The sequence below is a fragment of the Artemia sp. Qi Xiang Cuo genome, chromosome 16, assembly GCF_049724085.1.
Source record: "Artemia sp. Qi Xiang Cuo chromosome 16, ASM4972408v1, whole genome shotgun sequence".
Lineage (NCBI taxonomy): Eukaryota > Metazoa > Arthropoda > Branchiopoda > Anostraca > Artemiidae > Artemia > Artemia sp. Qi Xiang Cuo.
Genome location: NC_142809.1, coordinates 8060391 through 8085161, shown reverse-complemented (window position 1 = coordinate 8085161; position 24771 = coordinate 8060391). Strand labels below are relative to the sequence as shown.

Sequence of the window (24771 nt, the reverse complement as noted above, 5' to 3'; positions counted from 1 at the left end):
TGTCTACCAAGCATACCTTCAAAGAGATATTACATTATATCGTTCTTTTAATTGACTAAAACATACAAATTAAAACTTCAAAAAATTTTCCATCGGTTATCACTTGTGACTTTATCAGTTTGTGGTCCCAGAACAGATACACCACACAAATCTGTATTCAAATATTTTTCTGCCACACGCAAAACATCATCTCTGCGCGTCTGCTTTAACTCAGTTCTATGCTTCTCATAAAGTTCATCCGAGATTCCGTGCACAAAAAACCTTGATCCTCTAGAGCCAGGTGGAACTGGGGCATCCACTTTCTGGAAAACACTCAACTTTGCTTCTAATAACATCTGATCGTCAATATTGGCATTACTTAGCCAATCGAGTGATTTATTGAAAACTTCTAAAGTTTCTAAGCCCTTTGGATCCCTATACGAATAGAATTGAAGAGCGCCATGGCTTCCTACAACTGCACCTGAGCCATAAGCCCCGCCCTTTTCACGTACCTCAGTATGAAGATATTTAGCACTTAATAGTCTGCATAAAATTCTAAGAGAAGCAAAATCACTAGACGAAAATGGTACAGTTGGTACAGCTTTTGATACAAAATTTACTGGGACTGGAAGTGTGTTGTAAGTCCATTGGGAAGCTGGCTTAAAGGTACTTCTGTCTACTACAAAACGACCAGAATCACTTTTTCCAAGGGTAATAGAAGTCAAAAAATTTTCTAGGCTCTTAACAGCTAAATCTCTGGATGTTGGAATACAATTTAAAGAGCACCGGGTTTGAGAATCAGATAAAATTATTTTTGCTACTTTTTGGACATTTTCAAGGATTTGTTCAAATTTCCCAGATTCAGTTAGAGTCCTTAACTCCCTGATGAACGTAAGACCTTCAGTACTTTCTCTAATATTCAATACAGGTGTCAAACAGGAAGAAGCCCCGCCCATCGCATATGCATGCCCCATTCGCACTAAAGAGTTGATATAGTCTCCCACCATTCCTCGAACTAATGTTTCTAGCCGACCTACATCAGACAAAGTTAGATCCAGAAATATTCTAGACCAAAGGTCAAACATATGCTCAATATTATTATCTAAACAATGTGAACCAATCATTATACCATCTTCGTATTTCATCACACTTGAAACTTCTTCTGATATATGCTGTCCAACGCCAAGACCACCAGTTCGCAACTGCACTTCCTGGTCAAACTGACGATAGTCTAAACCTTTAACACCCATTTCAGTTGCAAGAGAACAGAACAAAGGCACATACATTCTAAGGTGATCTGGAACATTTTTGGCTGAAAGTATTGCACGAAAATATGTTATACCATTTGTTGGCTGCAAACATATTTGAACATTAGCATTTCCTATGCTTATATGATCTAAAGTTGTTTTTTCTAGAATTGGTTTGATATCATCCATTAGTAATGTTGGTAAAACTGATATATCTTCAATATGTTTTTGCTTCTTGTTAAGTTCCCGAGCATCCTGGAGCATGATTTCCTTATCGTCTTTTGTAAGAGAATCTATTTTAGATTTTAACAATCTTTGTTCACTCAGCAGCTGCTTCTCTTCATAATCAACCACAGGTGACATGACACTAATTAATTGATGAGTGTTCTCAATAAAATATTGTCTAATTTTCTCTTGGAGGAAATTAGGGTTCTCTTTTATTTGGTTTCTAAAACGTGAAAGCCTTTCATTGACTTTCAGAAACTCTAAAGGATCACCTTCGTGATTCCAAGGTGGGGTTAAGCCCATAGCAAGCCCAAGTCCAAAATTAGATCTTTGATGCTTGATGCTCAGTTCAATTTTATGCAAAACAGCCTCGATTCGTTCAGCAGGGAACCTATTTTTGGCAGCATCTTCAAATGTCGTCCGAATTACTTCAATTACTTTTTCAGTATCTTCTGCTTGTACACCTTGCAAACCAATAGTAAACATGGCGTTTCTTGAATGTGCATCATACCCAGTAACGGGTGTATACCCAATTCCGATATTTGGTTCTAACAAGGATTTATAAAACGGGGAATTTGGCCCATCAATTAATAATTGAGATATTATTTGCAATATTGTTGATTCCAGTGGGTCACTTGCATCATTCAGAGAGAAGCTAACAGCAACTGTGGTTTGTTTGTCTTTTTCAGGAGCCATTGGATCATTTCTGCTTTCAACTTCAATTCTTCTTGAAGTTGTCCATTTAGGTTCTAATGGTACGACTGCTGCTTGGTTAATTCTGTCATATTTTGAAAGATACTCTTCATCTAAGAATTTCAGATGGTTCTCAAAAGGTATATTTCCATATGAAATGAACTTAGCATTGCTTGGGTGATAGAACTGTCTATGAAAGTTTTTCAATTGCTCCCAAGTTAAAGAAGGTATCTTGAGAGGATCCCCTCCATAAACAGTAGCATATGTGTGACTTGGCAATAAGGTGTTCATGATTTTCTGAGACAAATTTGACTGAGGATCAGCATAAACCCCTTTCATTTCATTAAAAACAACCCCCTTAATCATCCATTTTGAATTAGGATCCTCGAGGTTCTCTGGCTCTAGTCTCCATCCTTCTTGAAGAAAATCCAGCTTCTCAAGCTTAGGGTTAAAAACTGCATCCAAATAAACCGACATCAAATTCCTAAAATCTTTATCATTTTGAGTTGAGAAAGGATACATAGTAAAATCAGGTCCAGTCATGGCGTTCATGAAAGTGGATAAGGACCTATTTAGCATCTTAAAAAAGGGATCACGAACAGGATACTTCTGACTACCACAGAGAACAGTATGTTCCAAAATATGAGGGACCCCCGTTGAATCACTAGGAATTGTCCTAAATCCAATCGAAAACACGTTATTTGAGTCATCTCTGGCTAAGTGAATATAGTCAGCACCAGTTTTGATATGTGAAAGCACCGTTGATTTTATAAAAAGTTCGGGTATATCCTCCGCCCTTTTTACCGTGAACCCATGAATCTCTTGGCCAACAAAAGAGCCTGCCAGGCGTGACTGAAAACGAAGTGCAGCAAAATGACCCTTTCGCAAGAATCCACGTAGAATTCCCATGATAAAACCACAGTCAATAAAGTATCTGCAAAAAAAATAATAATTGTACATTTTGGAAATCAACAATTAAAAATAAGTAACAAACAGTGGCGCTACTGGCCTCTCTTGTACCAGATGAAAAATTTTGATTAGTCCCCCCACACCAAGAGCGGATCCAGGATTTTTTTTCGGGGGGGGGGGGGGTACTAATTTTTTAATTTTTGACTTTTTCGGGGGGATTTTACTAATTTTTGACTCAGTTTTGACTCATTATACTGATTTTTACCTAGGTTTTACTAATTTTCGACTTATTTTTGACTCGGTCAAAAATTTCGGGGGGGGGGGGGGGTTAAAAACCGGTAACACCCCCCCCCCCTGGATACGGCCTTGCCCCACACCCCTGCCTCTCACAAAATTTTCAGGTAAAATTTTACAAAATTTTCTTTTATAAAGTAAATAATAATTTATTTTTAAATCATTTTCTAATTTGTTATTTGAAGCCGTCCTAGCCAAGTGGATTGGTGCGCTGGATTTACGATCCTTTGTCCGATAGGACGAGGGTTCGAATACTAGTGTACTCAATTATTTGGGTTTGGGACGGGGTCAGTGGCGAGACTCTCTAAGCTTAACCAGAGTCGATCCAGCTTTAAATGGGTACCTGGAGAAATCTGGGGAACGTAAACAGGAAGGGTATGCGAAAGCACAGGATGGTTGCCCCCTCCCAAAATTGTACATCCTGGCTGAAGGGCCAAGAAACGGAGATCAGCACCGTCGGTAGGGACTGTAAATTCCAATGCACTATTCTTTACTTTTTTTTAATTAATACCATTTAATTATTTTTCGTTTTTTTACTTATTTTAATTTTACTAATTGATTAATATTTTATTATTATTTTGATCTATTAACACACCTTCTAATTTATTTTAATGAGAATAAAACTTCACAAATCGCAAAATAATTATAACCGTTAGATTATTCAGGCTATTTGAAATTTTGCGCCCCTAAAATTTCCAAGCCCGGGTTAGTGCCCTCTCTGTCCCTCCCCAAAAATAGCCTCTAGTAACAAACGAGAGATATCTCTTCTACAGCTCATTAAAAGGCAGACAACCAGATTCGGAAGAGACAAACAGGCTTATGCCATGCCATGATCATGCCAGAGATTTCCTGTAGTTTGGAAAGTAAGCATGGGTCAGTTCTGAGGTCCTCGTCGCTGCCCTCTGGCTGCCAGCTGCCAAACATTCTTAAATTTTACTAGTTTAAGTTTTAATGTTACTCCTTACTTTCAGTTGAAAAAACTTTTTTTTTATTTAATTTCTGATCGTTTTTTAAATAATGCTGGGAAATCCGGCGCCCCCTTCACACAAATGTCCCTTCCCCCAAGGAAGCATCCTCCATGGAAAAATAATACTCCGTAACCCCCTCCTCCGACCCTTTCCCCCACCAAAAAAAACGCACTAATATGTTCTGGATCTGAAGCATATGTAAAATTGTAGCTAAATCATCAAAGCAATAGAGATTATTGAAAATAAATTACACATTGTTGGTGGCTAGAGAACAATACCAAACCTGCCGGCAAAATTTAATTATTTGTTTAATGTTGCTGATTATAATTCAAATCACCAGCTTAAACTTTATGCTGAAAAACTAAAGAAAAAAATTGGAATATAATAAAACCATGAAATGACCTACCCTGTCCCCCTGGTTTTCTGAAGCAGTTAATGTCCATTCATTTAAGAGCCATCTAAATGATACCCCATTTTATTTAGACCAATTAGTGTTTTATAGTACTTCCTTAGTTTAGTCATTATTAATTGCACAAAATCAATTTCCATTATTTATATAATTTGAGTCATTCATGTCATTTTTCCCTTTTGTTACTTTCATTTATTTTGTTCCCTTTGTGCTATTATTATTTTTACCTTTTTTTGTATTATATTGTTTTTTCTTTGGTGGCAAGAAGTTGGTTAATTGCTGTGTTTTCTATAGAAATACATTAAATCAGCTCCCTATTGGCCAAAGCAAGCCCTGTTTGAAAGGCCTATTTCTAGAAAGTTGGGCAAAATATGACTGCTATGAGTATTACGACAATTAGTTCCTACAAAACTTTTGCGCTTCAACCAAAAGCAGCCTGCTTGAAGCCAAGAGTTCTGAGAGGATATTGTTAGTTTGGCACAATATCTAGCTTCTCGAACCAAAAACAGCACAAAAATCTGTTGCAGTTACTACTGGGTCGAACCAACCACATTTTCCTGAATCAAAGGGCAGTGAGCTTAGTTTACCATCACATGTAACAGTTGGTGGTAACAAACTGTAAGTAAGGAGCCACGCGGCCCGACAGTAACCGAAACTTTAAAAAGGGGAATTTTGATATCAATAGATACATCAAAAGAATTGAATTATTATGCTGATTCCAAATATATAACATTAATTACGTTTAACTTTACCCATCAAAAGCTACGTGGCTGAGAAAATTTGCCTGACTTTCGAAAAATGGGGGAAACACCCCCTAAAAGTCAATAAAAATCACACCATCAGATTCAGCGTTCCCGACAACCGTGATGTAGAAGTTTCAAGCTCCCATATACAAAAATGCAGAATTTTGTATTTTTTGCCAGAAGAAAGATCACAGTTTATTTTTTTCCCCAGGGGTGATTCACTGCCAATATTCTTTTGCCTGTGAGGCTATATCTGTGATGATGAAATAATCAGCAAAAAAGAGAAATTTTTCCACTAAAAATACGCATATTTTAAACAGTTCTTGGTGATTCAACTTGGAATTAAGTACTAAAAGTGAGAGATCTAAACAGGTCCCTGGATATTTTGTTTACCTTAAATTGCATGTCCAGCAAGATAAGGTGGTCAAGAGCCTCCTGTAGAGCATCTTGATGGTGGTGGGACATGACTATGGTTTAGCATCCCAGGTTAGCCTGCACTCTGCATTGGCCCAGTCATGATCAACTCCTTTCTTGAATGCATCTATGATTTGGGACTGGATGGTGGCTTTGGAGAAGCTGTTCTAGTCAGAGACAGCATATACAGAAAAGAAGTGCTGGTGCTCACATTGATGGCAATAGGGGATTTGTAGCTTCTTTGTGTGACCTCTAGTTGTACTTGCAACAGATGAGGAGAAAATTTGACTTGAAAGGCTGTTTTTGAGCAGTTTGTTACTAGCAATTGTGTCTCCTCTCTTTCTTTGATAGACTAAGGTGGGGAATTTGAGGGACACAAGATGTTCCTCATACAACTTGTCTTGCAAAGCTGGTATGAGCGTGGCTGCTCATCTTTGGACACTCTTAAGTGCTTCAACATCTATTTTATACTGGGGAGACACCAGGGTCATTCCAAATTCCAGATGTAGATGTACAATAGTTTTGTAGAGCTTCTTGACCACACACAGCTTCCTGGTGGTAAATATTTGTTTTATGAGCTTTTTACAGATCTTTTAGCTGGAACATAACGTACTGAGAAGAAGTGGCTTTTCCTAGATGATCAAACTCAAAGAATCAACTATATGGTAATAGTCAACTGTAATCAGAAGGTGGCTTCCTTCCCCTGAGAACAGGTCTACTCCAACATGTTTCTATGGGTTATTTCATATGTCAAGGGGTTTGAGAGATTCTTTCTTGTTGTTCCTTTTTTCTACAGAAGACACAAATGTGGAGCAACCCCAGCAGAGCAACTCAGATACCATACCAGAATTAAGTCCAATGGGATCTCTTAATACTTTCTCTACCCTATCCAATAGTCCATCCAACAGAGACATCTCTGCAAGCATCAGGATCAAGCCCAGAATCACCATTACAGTGGAATATTATCAGCTATAATGATCTTTTTGGAAGAATTTCTCTACCCTATTCAATAGTCCATCCACCAGTGTTTCTCTTCACACATCAGGATCAAGCCCAGAATCGCCATCATAGTGGAGTATTACCAGCAAAAGCGACCTGTTTTTAAAGAGTAGTTAAAGCCCCCTCAAGTCTTAACTTATAAATTAAAGGGTGAAAGTATTGTGTTTATTTGTAAAAAATGTGAAGTAATTTATGACTTTTTAGTTCAATTAATAGTGCAGAAAGAAAAGATATTGGTTTAAATCAGAGATAATGATAATTTTTTTGTCTTTCTTTATTGTTTAGGAGAAGTGAGATGTAACATACCCTGTATTTGCATGTAATGATATGAATGTTGCTTTTGCTTTGCTTTTTTATATTCTTTAATGTATTGCAGATTATTGTAACCTGGGGTTCAATTATACTGTTTAAATACCAGACATAAGTAAATCTCTACACTATGAATCAAGATACCTTGCATCACAAAAGAAATCAACAAAAAATGAAATACATCCATTATCCACAAAAATCAAATTCCTAAGACTTATTAAAGAGAAATTTCATAATTTTTGTATATTGGAGGATCCAAAATAGAAGGAAAAGGAGTGGGGGCTATAGCTCTTGTCCCAGAGAAAAAAAAAATAAAGCAGCATCCAGATCCCTAGTTTGCCACTCCATAGTTTTTAAAGCCAAACTAAAGCTATAGAGATAACTCTTGATTGATCTAGACAATCTTGATTGAAAAAGGAATAAAAGGAAAAAAAGGAATAAAAGGAATTGAAAGGAAAAAGGAATAAAGAGTAATCAAATTTGCTCTTTGTAGTGACTCAAAAGCTGCATCAATGAGACTCATTTGCAAATATAGAACTCATTTGTATCAGAAAAGAACTTGCACAATGAACCTACAACACACCCATCCCTGCCCCCTATATTTGCAAATATACGCCCTGAATTGCATATATGCAATAACCTTTGCATTATCTTTGTAAACTGTTAATTTTGCCCAGAGGGAGGCACTATGAAATTGTTTCTTTGTTCATTGAGAAGTACTTGTCTGTTTTTGTAATGTCACAAGTATAAGGAATTTATTAGCCTATTCATGCTACCAATCAATACCCAGATAAAGAATCCAGGTAAGGTTCACATAAGTGGACTATTCAGGTAGATATTAAATAAACTTACCTTTATAGACAGAGTTTCATCCTAAATCCAAATTTAACATGCATTTGCATCAGAAATGAACTTTACCGCCTCCCCTATATATACTAATTCAAGATATATATTTACATATTAGGGGGGGGGGGGGGGGTAAATTTCAAACTTACCACTACAGTCAGAATCAGGGCCATCACGTGTGGGGGGGGGGAGGTGGATGTCCCACCAATGTTTTTGGTCACTCAGTAAAAAAAAGCTGTTGGTAAAATTGTGGTGCTTTTCACCACAATTTTTCTGATGCCACTAAAATTCTTTGTTTGGTTCAGTAAAGACCACAAAAATACTGACATGTCACATACAGAAACTTCATACTGGATCAGTAAACACAGCAATTTTACCAACTCCTGCAATGATTTTACATGAACCCTGGTCATAATTGCATCCTGAATTCCAAATTTAACATTTATTTACATCAGAAATGAACTTTACCTCCTCCCCTTTAATGTGCAAATATATGCCTGAATTGGAATATACCCTGAACTGGTATATATAGGGGTGGGGGTACAGATCATTTCTAGTAAAATTCTACTTTAGCTACTTAATGCAATTCCTGTGATTTGAGTAGAATTTTAAGCCATATCAATGTTTTTTTTTTTAATTTACAAAATGTATGGAAAAATGCAATTCCTGTTATCTGAGCAGAATTTTAAGCCAAGTCAATGGTTTTTTTTTTAATTTACAAATGTTTGGGACAGGGGTCAGCGGTGTGACTCTGTAAGCTCAGCCAGAGTTGACCAAGCTTTAAATGGGTACCTGGAGAAATCTGGGGAGGGTAAACAGGAAGGGTGTGCGAGAGCACAGGATGATTGGCCCCCAACCCCCCATTGCACTTCCTGGCTTAAGGGCCAAGAAACAGAGATCAGCACTGCCGGTAGGGAGGGAAGTTTCCGAGGACGAGCTTTCCAAGGGAAATTTCACTCTAGGTGATTTGGCCAGAATTCCTTTGCGAATTTTTTTTTGTCTTATTTTCTCTTTGCCGACTCAATTTTACATGTGGAGGCTTTGTAAGGAATTGTCCGGGGGGGGGGGGGGGTATATTCAGGAAGAACTTTCCACAGAGGGGAGGGATTTTCGGTATGATTTAAAAACAATCAGAAATTAAAATATTTTTCAAATAAAAGTGTGCTAAGAATTTTTCTTTAGCCAGAATCGTCCGCAAGAAATTTTTCTGGGGAAATCTTCCGCTAGAATGGAATTGTCTAAATGGAACCTGTTTTTAAAGAGTAGTTAAAGCCCCCTCAAGTCTTAACTTATAAATTAAAGGGTGAAAGTATTGTGTTTATTTGTAAAAAATGTGAAGTAATTTATGACTTTTTAGTTCAATTAATAGTGCAGAAAGAAAAGATATTGGTTTAAATCAGAGATAATGATAATTTTTTTGTCTTTCTTTATTGTTTAGGAGAAGTGAGATGTAACATACCCTGTATTTGCATGTAATGATATGAATGTTGCTTTTGCTTTGCTTTTTTATATTCTTTAATGTATTGCAGATTATTGTAACCTGGGGTTCAATTATACTGTTTAAATACCAGACATAAGTAAATCTCTACACTATGAATCAAGATACCTTGCATCACAAAAGAAATCAACAAAAAATGAAATACATCCATTATCCACAAAAATCAAATTCCTAAGACTTATTAAAGAGAAATTTCATAATTTTTGTATATTGGAGGATCCAAAATAGAAGGAAAAGGAGTGGGGGCTATAGCTCTTGTCCCAGAGAAAAAAAAATAAAGCAGCATCCAGATCCCTAGTTTGCCACTCCATAGTTTTTAAAGCCAAACTAAAGCTATAGAGATAACTCTTGATTGATCTAGACAATCTTGATTGAAAAAGGAATAAAAGGAAAAAAAGGAATAAAAGGAATTGAAAGGAAAAAGGAATAAAGAGTAATCAAATTTGCTATTTGTAGTGACTCAAAAGCTGCATCAATGAGACTCATTTGCAAATATTATTTTATGTGAAGGATTTTTTTTTTTTTTTTTTTTTTTTTTTTTTTTTTTTTGACGAATGAGCTTCAAATCTTCCGCTAGAATGGAATTGTCTGAGGGGAATTTTCCTGTTGGGAGGGGGCATTTTACGTGGAAAAAACTTTCTTTTGAGGGATTTCCCGTGAGGGAAGGAATTTTTCACGGAGAGGGAGCCAGATTTCCCGACATTACTTAAAAACGATCAGAAATTAAATAATTTTTTAACTGAAAGTACGAAGCAATATCAAAACTCAAAACGAACAGAAGTTATTACGTGTATGTGAGTGGTTGCCACATCCACAATACCTCACTCTTTACGCTATAGTTTTTTTTTTAGAACTTTTAAAAAGCTTATTATTCTAATTAAACGGGCCTTGTGTTTCAGTCGTTGTTCTTAAAGAATTGGAAGAAAAAGTCAATTTTTAGTGTAAAGAGCGAGGTATTGAGGATGGGGCAGCGGCTTTATATACGTAATAATTTCTATTCATTCTGAGTTTCGATGTTGCTCCTTACTTTCAGTTGAAAAAACTTTTTTTTAATTTAATTTTTCAGCCGAAGATTCTGGTAACAGCCATTGTAATCTGCCATCTGGTAACAGCCATGGACTTCGCTAAGAGAAAATTGTGGTTTTCAAAAGCTCAGTGATGCTCTGATTCATCTAAGATTCTCTGCAGAAAAAACAACAACAAAATTTTCAGGTCTTTAACTGTATGGGGAACAAAAGTTGGCATAAAAGAGATTTATGGGAGCACAAAAAAGACATCATTGAATATACATCAACAATTCAATTTCAATGCTATTATAAATTTGCGTGGGCTGTAGTCAAAACAAGAACAAACGTAGGATTTGTCTTAGGGTTCACACTCTCTTCGAGAACTTGCAACCTCTGCTAAATTTCTAACACGTTCCATTTTTTGCCTATTTTTTGTATTTCGGCCAAAAATTTGCCTCTTCCAAAGTGTTACTTCCCGAAACAACTCAAAACAACCAAAGCAGGCCAGGGGAATGATTTGTCTTATTGACTGATAAATTTATAAAAAGTTCAGGTAGAATGATTCTTTAATCTTATTTTCCTTCAAGGGATCAAAAAATTGTTTGTTGAACCGCCGGTCGTCTTGCTTTTCTATTACGATATTCCTTGGTGTTTGATAACAAAGGGAAATAAATGTCTGCAATCTTCCCAAATATAAGAGGATGATCTTACGAAAAAATTAGCGATAGGCTATAGATAGAGATTCAGCGCGTCAGTCCGTCTCCTCACTTTTCCAGAAGTTCATTTCCTAGTAGAGAAATACAGAAGAACTCGCAAAGATCCAATTGATGTTGTTCCTATCAAGACAGAGACTAACTAAGAGAAAATCAAAGAGAAAAACCTATCAGAGAAAAAAAAAATTACAAAATTCCACAGTTTTGGAGATGGGACCTTGAAACCTCTACAGTGATCTTCTCTGATACACTGAATCTGATGGTGAAATTTTCATTAATATTCTCTAACTTTCTGGTAGCATTTCCCTGCTTTTTTAAATCAGGCAAATTTTCTCAGGCTTGTAGTTTTTTTTATAGGTAACAGTAAACTTAATGAATTATATATTTGGAACCAGCAGAAAAAGCCAGTTCTTTTGATATATCTATTGATACCAAAATTCTATTTTTTAGATTTCGGTTACTATTGAGCCGAATCACTCCTTACTTACAATTCGTTACCCCAAACTGTTTGACCAAAAGATTTGAGATGAACAAAAACGGGACCTTATATTAAATCTCAGCAGTCAACTTGAAAATGACACTAATAATTTTCTTGGCCAGGAGGACTCATAACCAGACAATAAATTCAAAACTAATTTTGGCTGTACTTGGTTTGTAATGCCTTTTTTTTGTCTCCTATAGGTTTGTAACTAATAGGGGATGTACATAGGGCTAGGTAGACTTTAATGGAAACAACTTTTTTAAATTGGTTGTATCTATATGAGAAACCTGAAACATGGACAGCAATTTATATACATAAGATTGACCTACAGGATATGTAGACAGAAAAGATAACTTCAATGAAGACAAAAGCTACAGGAAAGCATCGCTGTATTGATTCCTAATACCCAAAACAGGCAATGATTTGTTCTATCACCAATTGGTAAGGAGCTTATAGGGAAAGTATACTGGGCCAAATTGTGTTTTACTGAAAACACTAATGTGTATGCTTTTTACTTATCATTAATCAAAAAAACTTTTTCCACAAAATAAGTTTTTCAAAGAAAAGTAAAGACCTCCATTAAACCAAAAATGAGCAAAAATAAAATCAAATAATCTACCAAGCGTGAAACTGCCACAAACCAGCATCAATAAATAAATGAAAGCAAAAACGAACAGAAATTACAATAAATAACCGAGTCAAACTAAAAACGAGCAGAGATTAACATAAGTTGGGCTCAAAACACTGATTTGTGGCAGTTTCACGATTGGTAGATTATTTGATTTTATTTTTGCTCATTTTTGGTTTAATGGAGTTCTTTAGTTTTCCTTGAAAAATTTATTTTGTGGAATTTCTGTTCGTTTTATGTTGAAATAGTCTTTTCAGGGAAAAAGAAAATAATACTTTAAATATTTTCTTTTGTTTAAGACTTTATAGTTTGGCCTGCTATTTGTAGGCTGGAGAAAAATTTTCAGCAATTTTTAACAACATACACCCTTTTAAAAATCTGGACACATATAGTAGTGTTTAAATAAGTTTTATACCTCCTCTAGTTAACCTGAAATAGAAAAATTGATACCATTTGCAACAAAATCTGTTTATTTTCTTTGATAGCTTGGATAGACTTACGCTATTTTGATTTGGTTAAATTTTAAAAGCACAAGTAGTCCCGACAGTTTGAACATAATATCCTCAGTCGTTCTTGGGATACTGCTGAGATGCGTTATTGGGAATTAGCATTAACTCTGTGAATTTTGATTTGATCTTAAGGCAACATTTAGTCTTTAAACAAAATGGGCAAATGGGAGGGTGGGCGTGGGATTAGTTGCCCTCCAATCACTTTTGACTATTAAAAAGGGCATCAGCCCTTCTATTTTCAATTGAATGAGCCCTTTTCGAAGTTACCACGACAATTTCTTCAATACGAAGTGCCCTGGTCTAAACAACAACAACAACAAAAAATAATACATTATGCCCACATCAATCTTTACTATAAAAATGCCAAGCCGTCCAATCACTTTGGACTATTAAAAAGGGCACTAGGCCTTTCGATTTCCAATCGAATGAGCCCTTTTTGAAACAACAACGCTTACAATAAAAACCTTATCTGCCCCCCCGGCATAACTTACAACCCGTCCCCGGAGGGCGGGGGGGGGGGGGGGTGTCATCCTCAAAGACCTAATTTCCAGAACTTTCAACTAAGTTGAACAAAATGGCTATATGAAAATTTTGATTGGATATGTTTGGAGGAATGGTGGGCGTGAGAGGGGGTTAGTTAATCTCCAATCACTTTCGACTATTAAAAAGGGCACTAGCCCTCTCAATTTCCTATTGAATGACCCTTTTGAAGTTTTACGACAACTCTATCTACAAAAACATTGTATACCCCCAGGGCATAACTTACAACCTTAGACCTGGGGACTCTGGGGGGTTTGTCATCCTTAAACACATAAGTCCCAGAACTTTCAACTACGAGGAAAAAAATGATTATATCTGTACTTTGATTGAGCGTGTTTGGGGAAATGGTGGGCGTGAGAGGGGGGGTAATTAATCTCCAATCATCTTCGACTATCAAAACGCGCAATTTCCATTTTAAAATAAATGAGTCCTTTTTGAAATTTTTACAAAAACTTTCTATATAAACCTTATATGTCCCCAGGGCATAACTTACAGCCCTTGCAGTTATGGCTCTGAGGAAGTTATCATCCTCAAAGACCTAAGTTCCAGAACTTTCAACTATGTTGAACAAAATTATCTAAAAATTTTGATTGGATGTGTTTGGGGAAAAGGGGGGCGTGAGAGAGTTTTAGTCGCTCTCCAATCACTTTCAAGTATTAAAAAAGGCACTAGCCCTTTCAATTTCCAATTGAATGAGCCCTTTTGTAGTTTCTAGGACAACGCTTTCAATAAAAACCTTATATGCCCCCAGGGCATAACTTACAACCCTTGCCCTGAGGGTTGTGAGGGGGAGGGGTTGTCATCCTTAAAGACATAATTTCCAAAACTTTCAACTACGTTGAATAAAAAGGCTATCTAAAAATTTTGATTGGATGTGTTTGGGGAAAAGGTGGGCATGAGAGGGGGGGCAGTTGCCCACAAATCACTTCCGACTATTATAAAGGGCACTAGCCGTTTGAATTTCCAATCGAATGAGCCCTTTTTCAAATTTCTACGACAAAGCTTGCAATAAAAACCTTACATGGCCCCAAGGTATAACTTAAAACCCTTGCCCTGAAGACTGTGGGGGGGGGGAGAGTGTCCTGCTCAAAGATATAATTTCCTGAACTTTCAACTGCATGAAACGAAATGGCTATCTAGAAAGTTTGATTGGATGTGTTTGGAGAAATGGTGGGTGTGGAAGGGGTGTTAGTTGCCTTCCAATCACTTTTGACTATTAAAAAAGGCACTAGCCATTTCAATTTCCAATCAAATGAGCCCTTTTTGATGTTTCTACGACAACGCGTTCTATAAAAACCTTATATGCCCCCAGGGCATAACTTGCAACCCTTGCCCTGAGGGCGGTGGGGGCGGGGGGGCTGTCATCCTCAAGACCTATTTTCCAGAACTTAAAACTACGGTGAACAAAATGGCTATCTCAAAATTTTGATTCGATGTGTTTGGGGAAAAGGTGGGCGTGAGAGGGGGTTAGCTACCCTCCAATCACTTTCGTCTATTAAAAAGGGCACTAGCCCTTTGAATTGACAATCGAATGAGCCTTTTTTGAAGTTTCTTCGACAACGCCTTCTATAAAAACCTTATATGCCCCAGGGCATAACTCACAATCCTTGCTCTGAAGGCTGTGGGGGAGTGTCCTCCTCAAAAACATAATTTTTATCTGGAAATCAACTATGCTGAACAAAACGGCTATCTCAAAATTTTGATTGGATGTGTTTCGGGAAATGGTGGGCATGAAAGGGGTGTTAGTTGCCTCCCTCACTTTTGACTATTAAAAATGGCACAAGCCAATCCAATTTCCAATTGAATGAGCCCTTTTAGAAGTTTCTACGAAAACTTCTTCGATACGAAGTGCCCTGCTCTAAAAAAAAAAAAAAAAAAAAATAATAAATAACACATTGTGCCAGCATCATTCTTATACGCCCCCAGGGCATAACTTAAAACCCTTACCCTGAGGGTTCTGAGGGAGTGTCCTCCTCAAAAACATATTTTCTATCTGGAAATCAACTATGCTGAACAAAATGGCTATCTCAAAATTTTGATTGGATGGGTTTGAGGAATGACGGGCGTGGGGGGGGGGGGGGGGCTAGTTGCCTTCCAATCATTTTTGACTATAAAAAAGGGCACTAGCCACTCCAATTTTCAATCGAATGAGCCCTTTTGAAGTTTCTACGACAACTTTTTTGATACCAAGTGCCCTGGTATGGAAAAAAAAAATAAATACATTGTGCCAACATTGTTCTTTACTTAGGCAGCGCGATTATGCTGCCTATAATAACATCAACAACAACTCAACTATAAATAGTATTGCAAGGCTAATCAAGGTTTACAAATAACAGTGGCGCTACCCCTCTCTCTCGAACCTACTAAAGTTTGAGTTTCAATTACTCTTTATGGCAAACAATATTTATTCTGAACAGTGTGGCTCATATTTGTCTAAACATTGACCAAAAAATAGAAAATCATGGTCATAAAGTTTACTGGAAAAAACAATGAAAGTAGACTGATTGTCTAACATGGAGTAACATAATTCCTGGAAGTTTCAAAAATTTTTGGTTACTGAATGTTATAATCATAAAACAAAACATGTTTAAAACATATTTGTTTTCAGTAAAGCACTAATGACGTTCTAGTCTTTAGAAGGGTTAAAGGCACACACAGCTGTAAGTTTTCAAATCCATTTCTGTGCCTCCTAAAACTCTCCCATCAAAAAAGTATAACCCTCTTAGCTGAGTAACAATCCAGGAGTTGAAGGCAAATTGAAAAATAAACTTTTTTTGGGCCCATTGAAAGGAGGACTGTGGCCCCAAACTAAAATGTTACTTGTAGATTATGGCCCACTTCAACTCAATGATGACAAAACAATATTTTGCCTTTGTTCTTAGAATTGGGTCCAATTGGCCAAGGAATTTCAGATATAAGTTTTAAGCCAATCTTTAATAAAACTCTGGCTCAGTTTTAGGGGGCTTTTACAATCAACCTAATTCCTTTTGTTTTACTTTGGGGTTCCCTTGATGTGCAAACTAACAGATGTATGTTCCAAACCACTTGAAAAAAAGTAGCTTTATCTTTTTTTTGTGGGAAGGGGAGGGGGGTGAACAGGTTAATTTTCTTTTTGCCTCTTAGCCCAGGTAACAATCCTTGAAAGTTTCAAGCCAACTGGAAACGTTTTTTCCCTCTTTTGGGCTTCAATTATTTGCTTTTTTTTGGGGGGGGGGACTGATGTCTCAAACCTTTTTTCTTGTAAGTTAGGGTGCAATTGGCCAGGGATTTAGGGTTTTTAGTTTGAAGCAGTTAAGGAAGAAAAAAGTTTATTGCCCAGTCAAACAAAGTTTTTTTCCGTCATTTTTTTTTGTAAATTTGGGCAAGATAAGATATATTTCTGAGAAATGACTATCCGTTGCCCAGATGGGCCAAATTTGCACTTTAGAGCCAATAAATGCAACAAGAAAAAAAACAAAACAAATATAATGAGAAAGGTCAGAAAAAAAAAACAATAAAAATCATAAGCAAACATTTTTTGCAAATACTACCATAAATCACATTGTCAGGCAACTAAGGTAAATCCTGCAATGGCACTGGTGAGCAATGGGAATCACTCAAATTAGTTGTATCCCACTCTGTCTTACATGGTTACAGCTGCCAGTCACAATCGACTCCAGATTGGAAGGCATTGGTAGCAGGGGCTTTTACTGTTTCATCAGTCAGGGAATTAAAATCAGACACAATTCTATTCGAGAAGAAGTGGTTGGCTAGCCAACGACTGACAGTATCTGAGATCTCAAATGGCCACTGATCTTCCACTGGGTGTCTGATTGGAGATAAGATGGAGGGTTGTCATTGATTGATAACTCTCAGTCATGATCATGTCCCCCCTTTGCCTTCAAAAAACTAGCAAAGGTAGCTGAAATTTTCTTAATCTTGCAGGATAGTCAAGACTTTGCACCCCTCTATACATGCTGTGGCCTTTCTTTGAATGGATTACAGAATTTCAGAATCATCTGTTACATAATTTCAAAATGGTTTAACTGAGTAAATACTATCATCTCAAGGCATCATAAAAACCAGGTCAAAACCCATATTTACTGTGAAAATTTTTTCCTCTGTGCGTAAATTTAAAATTCTAACTTCTAATTCTTGCCCTTTCTACGTTTTGTAATTACCCTTCTTTCCCTACCTTTTTTGCAATTGCCCTTATCTTTTTGTCTAAATTTGGGCAATTAGACTTCATGGCAGCTACATCATCCTTATTAACAGGAGATGCAACATTCATTCCATATGCTAAAACAGATCAAACTAGGACTTTGTACAGCTTAAGTGTAGTCTATGGATCTCTGGAGGAAGATTGTTCTTATTAACCCCACTCTTTGTGATGCTTCACAAACAACCATTCTTGGGTTGTATGTGAATTTCAGCTTGTTATCTTCAATAAGCTCAAGATCTCTTTCTTCAGTGGTTGCAAAAATAAGTTGTGGTTGTGTGTTATTTGATTCTATATTGTATTATTGCACAATTTTTTTGCAGATTTGGCTAGAGTCAATGTTAGAACTTCTGCACCATTTCTATTTAGTATTTTATAGGTATAATAAAAACTGTAACAGTCAATGGAAAATGCAAAACAACTGTTTTTATGGCATAATCCATAAAATATGAAATGGAAATATGACTTTATGCAAAACTTTCACATAGATACAAAACAAAATCTCACAAATGACTAGTTTTCCATAATATAGTTTTTGTATATATATATAGTTTTGTATAGTTACAAAACAAAGGTTTTGACTCTTTTATAAAAATATTTAATTTTTTGTAAAGAATGTGTTTATTTTTTAATGAATCTCATAAACTGATGGTTTTACACAAAGATCAATGAATAAGCTATTCATTTGGTCCATTTAATTGCATCCTTTAGCCACTTTTAAGTATATAGTTGTTTTGAACATTTTTTGTTGCATTTGTCTGGTTTTTTTTTCCTTAAAATACAAATTTGGCCCTTTGGGGTCTGTGATTGCAGTTTCTTGAAATAAATATTTTACCTCTACTACTGTCCCTATAAATTGAATAAAAACACAAATGTCTTCATTTGTCACAAAACAGGGTCTTAATCATTATTAGACCCATTTATAGCACTAAAATCTGACATCTAAGATTTTGCATCTTTCTGCAAGGATTATTGTTTTTTTTACTCATCTTTGTTCTAAGATCTTATAGCTCACTGTTGTTAGCAAAAAGTGTGAAGGATGCCATTTTTGTGCCATATAGAACTATAGAGCTGTTCTTTTGCACCAAGATCTCACATCTTTCTGAAAAGATTTCTGTTCTATTAACTCATCTTTGTTCTAAGATCTTACAGCTCACTGATGTTAGCAAAAAATTTAAAGGACGCCATATTTCTGCCACATAGAACAATGACGAGAGAACTTTGATGATATACTCATCATTGTTCTTAGACTGCTGATCAGAGCAGAATGATGAAAGACGTTTGCAAAAGAACGCTATAAGATGTAAGATCTTAGTGCTAAGATTTCACTTTTAAGCATTCATTGTCAAAAGATGTTAGATCTTAGCAGAAAGATGAGTAAAAGAACAGCCCTAATGATGAGAGAACTTTGATGATATACTCATAATGAAACTGGATATTAACATATACAATATTAACAAGTGGACTGGAAAATAAGTTAGTTTACCTTTCTAATCTTTGGATTCTATTCATGATCCTTGGTGACTTTAACAAAGATTTAATGAGATTTTTGTTGTCAGATCACCAAGGGATTGATAGAGTGCTCTAATTCCTGTAATTTATATCTGGTGTGTTTTGTCCCATTGTGTGTAGCTAATTCATCTAGTTCACTCACTGCCAATATTCTTTTGCCTGTGAGGCTAAATCTGTGATGATGAAATAATCAGCAAAAAAGAGGAATTTTTCCACTAAAAATATGCATATTTTCAACAGTTCTTGGTGATTCAACTTGGAATTAAGTACTAAAAGTGAGAGATCTAAACAGGTCCCTGGATATTTTGTTTACCTTAAACTACATGTCCATCAAGATAATGTGGTTATGAGCCTCCTATGGAACATCCTGCTAGTGGTGGGATATGACTGTGGTTTAGCATCCCAGGTTAGCCTGCACTCTGCATTGGCCCAGTCATGATCAACTCCTTTCTTGAATGCATCTATGATTTGGGACTGGATGGTGGCTTTGGAGAAGCTGTTCTAGTCAGAGACAGCCCATACAGAGAAGAAGTGCTGGTACTCACATTGATGGCAATAGGGGATTTGTAGCTTCTTTGTGTGACCTCTAGTTGTACTTGCAACAGATGAGGAGAAAATTTGACTTGAAAGGCTGTTTTTGAGCAGTTTGTTACTAGCAATTGTGTCTCCTCTCTTTCTTTGATAGACTAAGGTGGGGAATTTGAGGGACACAAGATGTTCCTCATACAACTTGTCTTGCAAAGCTGGTATGAGCATGGCTGCTCATCTTTGGACACTCTTAAGTGCTTCAACATCCATTTTATACTGGGGAGACACCAGGGTCATTCCAAATTCCAGATGCAGATTTACAATAGTTTTGTACAGCTTCTTGACCACACACAGCTTCCTGGTGGTAAATATTTGTTTTATGAGCTTTTTACAGATCTTTTAGCTGGAACATAACGTACTGAGAAGAAGTGGCTTTTCCTAGATGATCAAACTCAAAGAATCAACTATATGGTAATAGTCAACTGTAATCAGAAGGTGGCTTCCTTCCCCTGAGAACAGGTCTACTCCAACATGTTTCTATGGGTTATTTCATATGTCAAGGGGGTTTGAGAGATTCTTTCTTGTTGTTCCTTTTTTCTACAGAAGACACAAATGTGGAGCAACCCCAGCAGAGCAACTCAGATACCATACCAGAATTAAGTCCAATGGGATCTCTTAATACTTTCTCTACCCTATCCAATAGTCCATCCAACAGAGACATCTCTGCAAGCATCAGGATCAAGCCCAGAATCACCATTACAGTGGAATATTATCAGCTCTAATGATCTTTTTGGAAGAATTTCTCTACCCTATTCAATAGTCCATCCACCAGTGTTTCTCTTCAAACATCAGGATCAAGCCCAGAATCGCCATCATAGTGGAGTATTACCATCAAAAGTGACCTGTTTTGGAAGAGTAGTTAAAGCCCCCTCAAGTCTTAACTTATAAATTAAAGGGTGAAAGTATTGTGTTTATTTGTAAAAAATGTGAAGTAATTTATGACTTTTTAGTTCAATTAATAGTGCAGAAAGAAAAGATATTGGTTTAAATCAGAGATAATGATAATTTTTTTGTCTTTCTTTATTGTTTAGGAGAAGTGAGATGTAACATACCCTGTATTTGCATGTAATGATATGAATGTTGCTTTTGCTTTGCTTTTTTATATTCTTTAATGTATTGCAGATTATTGTAACCTGGGGTTCAATTATACTGTTTAAATACCAGACATAAGTAAATCTCTACACTATGAATCAAGATACCTTGCATCACAAAAGAAATCAACAAAAAATGAAATACATCCATTATCCACAAAAATCAAATTCCTAAGACTTATTAAAGAGAAATTTCATAATTTTTGTATATTGGAGGATCCAAAATAGAAGGAAAAGGAGTGGGGGCTATAGCTCTTGTCCCAGAGAAAAAAAAATAAAGCAGCATCCAGATCCCTAGTTTGCCACTCCATAGTTTTTAAAGCCAAACTAAAGCTATAGAGATAACTCTTGATTGATCTAGACAATCTTGATTGAAAAAGGAATAAAAGGAAAAAAAGGAATAAAAGGAATTGAAAGGAAAAAGGAATAAAGAGTAATCAAATTTGCTCTTTGTAGTGACTCAAAAGCTGCATCAATGAGACTCATTTGCAAATATAGAACTCATTTGTATCAGAAAAGAACTTGCACAATGAACCTACAACACACCCATCCCTGCCCCCTATATTTGCAAATATACGCCCTGAATTGCATATATGCAATAACCTTTGCATTATCTTTGTAAACTGTTAATTTTGCCCAGAGGGAGGCACTATGAAATTGTTTCTTTGTTCATTGAGAAGTACTTGTCTGTTTTTGTAATGTCACAAGTATAAGGAATTTATTAGCCTATTCATGCTACCAATCAATACCCAGATAAAGAATCCAGGTAAGGTTCACATAAGTGGACTATTCAGGTAGCTAAGAAATGAACTTTCCTCTATAGTCAGAATTGCATCCTGAATCCAAATTTAACATGCATTTGCATCATAAATGAAATTTACCCCCACCCCTACATATACAAATTCAACATATATATATTTACACATTAGGGGGGGGGGGGTAAATTTCAAACTTACCACTACAGTCAGAATCAGGGCCATCATGTGTGGGGGGGGGGATGTCCCACCAATGTTTTTGGTTACTCAGTAAAAAAAAAACTGTTGGTAAAATTGTGGTTCGCACCACAATTTTTCTGATGCCACTAAAATTCTTTGTTTGGTTCAGTAAAGACCACAAAAATACTGACATGTCACATACAGAAACTTCATACTGGATCAGTAAACACAGCAATTTTACCAACTCCTGCAATGATTTTACATGAACCCTGGTCAGAATTGCATCCTGAATTCCAAATTTAACATTTATTTACATCAGAAATGAACTTTACCTCCTCCCCTCTAATGTGCAAATATATGCCTGAATTGGAATATACCCTGAACTGGTATATATAGGGGTGGGGGTACAGATCATTTCTAGTAAAATTCTACTTTAGCTACTTAATGCAATTCCTGTGATTTGATTAGAATTTTAAGCCATATCAATGTTTTTTTTTTAATTTACAAAATGTATGGAAAAATGCAATTCCTGTTATCTGAGCAGAATTTTAAGCCAAGTCAATGGTTTTTTTTAATTTACAAATGTTTGGGACAGGGGTCAGCGGTGTGACTCTGTAAGCTCAGCCAGAGTTGACCAAGCTTTAAATCGGCACCTGGAGAAATCTGGGGAAGGTAAACAGGAAGTGTGTGTGAAAGCACAGGATGGTTGGCCCCCATCCCCTCATTGCACTTCCTGGCTGAAGGGCCAAGAAACAGAGATCAGCACTGCCAGTAGAGACTGTAGAGTCTAATGCCATATTCTTTACTTTTTTTTTTACCTTTACAGATCTATAGGCCTACCTATTAAAATTTTGACAAAAAAACATTTTACATTAATTTTGATTATCAGTTTATTTTTGTCTGGCTTTAGTTCTGAAGAATGCAATTCCTGTTATTTGAGTAGTATTTTAAGCCATATCAATTTTTTTTATTTACAAAATGTATTTGCATATCTTTAAAACCTTATAAATTGGGACTGAGCAAAGTTGTGAAGCTGAAAACAATTTTGTTATACTTTATTTAAGCAGAAGATCTATTTTCCAGGGTTTTACTATTATAACACACAGATTTTTTAAGGTCATCAAAGGTCAGGACCCTCTAGAGGGAGAAGGAGTGGAGATAGGTAATTCAAAATACCTTTCCAGGACACACTTTAGCCTGTAGACCAATTTCTGAAAGTTTCATTTTCCTAACCTAACCTCTTATCAAGATAGCAGAAAGTAGCTAAAGTAGAATTTTACCTCATTTCCAATGCAAATGCATGTTAAATTTGGATTCAGGAAGTAATTCTGACAATAGAGGAAAGTTTATTTCTTAGCTACCTGAATTGTCTGTTAATATAAACAGTAAATTTCTAGGTGGCACTATAGTTGACTTGACTTAAGGCTCCTGCCATGGGTTCAGTATAGAGAACAATGAGACCAGGCACCTCCAGGTTGACCTAAAACTTGCCAGGCTTGTAGCTTATTCCACCAGGATGTAGGATTGGGCAAGGAATTCATTGGCTTGGTCTTTCCACCTAGTGGGGGTGTGTCCTCTTGGTTGCTTCCATCTGTGTAGGGTGGGGTTGAAGTCAAATGCAACCTGTGCTGGGGCTTTGTATGACATGCACAGGAGGTGGCTGTACCACCAGACAGTATGCTGGGCAAGCTGCACTGAGAAAAGAGTTTGTGCTGTATGTGACAGGAGGGTCTGGTTGCTAACATAGTCAGTCCAGTGAAGTCAGTCCCTTGATTTTTTGGAGGTGTTTTGTCTGTGTGACATTGATGGCACTGAGGATAGATTTTGCAGCTGGCCACATCTTTGCTCTATACAGCAGCACAGTGCTGACTGATACATTGTAAATGTACATTTTGGTAAAGTGCCTTATGTTTGGCTTTTGCCAGATGCTGCTCAGCCTCCTAACAAGTGCTGATGCTTTGGCTATTCAAGATGTAACCTCTTTTGTGATCAAACCATCCCTTGACAGAATAGATCCCAGGTAAGTGAAGTCTTCAACAATATCTACTTGGTTGCTTCTGATGTTGACCTCCTTTATGGTAGAATGGGACATGGGGGGCTCAAGGTGCATAACTTTGATTTCCTGCCAGTTGATCTTCAGTTCAACTTTTGAGGCTTCTTCTGAGAGCACCTGTAGAGCTTTGGTGACCTTTTCAATGGTGTCTGCAACTAGTGCTATGTCATAGGCAAAGTCAGCATCAGAAAGTAGCTGGTCTCTAAACTGAAGACTGACCTGAAAGTGATTTGTCATGCTGGCCATAACATGGTCTATGATGTAGTTGAAGAGCTTAGGAGCAGTGGCGCAACCTTGCCAGATTCCAGTCTTCACCAAGAATATGGGGCTGCATCTTCCATTGACTTGCACACAGCTCTCTTAATTGTCATACAGCTTTTCAAAAGGCAAACAATATTCCTGGGATAGGCCCATAGTTCTATCAGCCAAAGTGAACAGCAATCAACAGAATCAAAGACAGCCTTAGTCCAAAAATGTGATGGACACTTTTTGGTGGAATTCATGCATCATCTCAATCAACTGGTGTATAGTTGAGCTAGGATGAAAGTGAAAACATCATAAAGGAGTAAGGGACTGCAACATACATGACTTTGCTGCTCAGAATCAGAAGCTTCTATTTTGTAATGCAACAGGGCTATGATACTTATACACTTAGCCTATGAATTTTTTGCTGTGTGTAATGAGTTGAAATTTAACTTTAAGGTCTCTGAGATTTTAACAAAAACTTTAAAAAGAGAAGTTCCTGAACCATAGAATAGCTTATCTACCTAGGCCACTACCACTACTGTAAAAGATATTCCTTATAATTTTAGAAATCCACAAAAATTAAAAGCGTAAAGCATAAAAACCTTCAGCTTAACCGACGGCCAATTTTCATGTAATAGTTTTTGAATTTATCGCTGAAATCTTTGATTGTAAAATCCTTGAAATGCAAATTGGTTTTTAAGGAAACGTGTGAGGATTTCAGTCTTATATAGGATTTC

The 24771-nt window shown here is 36.5% G+C and overlaps 1 protein-coding gene across 1 annotated transcript; it reads right to left on the bottom strand.

Moving 5' to 3' along the window:
* Positions 1 to 16: 16 nt before the first annotated feature.
* Positions 17 to 24704, bottom strand: LOC148942528 (presequence protease, mitochondrial). Its single transcript, XM_089102116.1, has 2 exons — positions 24637 to 24704; positions 17 to 3078 (listed from the first exon to the last, which is right to left on the bottom strand). Exon 2 carries the CDS (start codon positions 3051 to 3053, stop codon positions 78 to 80), a length of 2976 nt encoding a protein of 991 aa, XP_088958242.1. The 5' UTR covers positions 3054 to 3078; positions 24637 to 24704; the 3' UTR covers positions 17 to 77.
* Between the last annotated feature and the right edge of the window lie 67 nt (positions 24705 to 24771).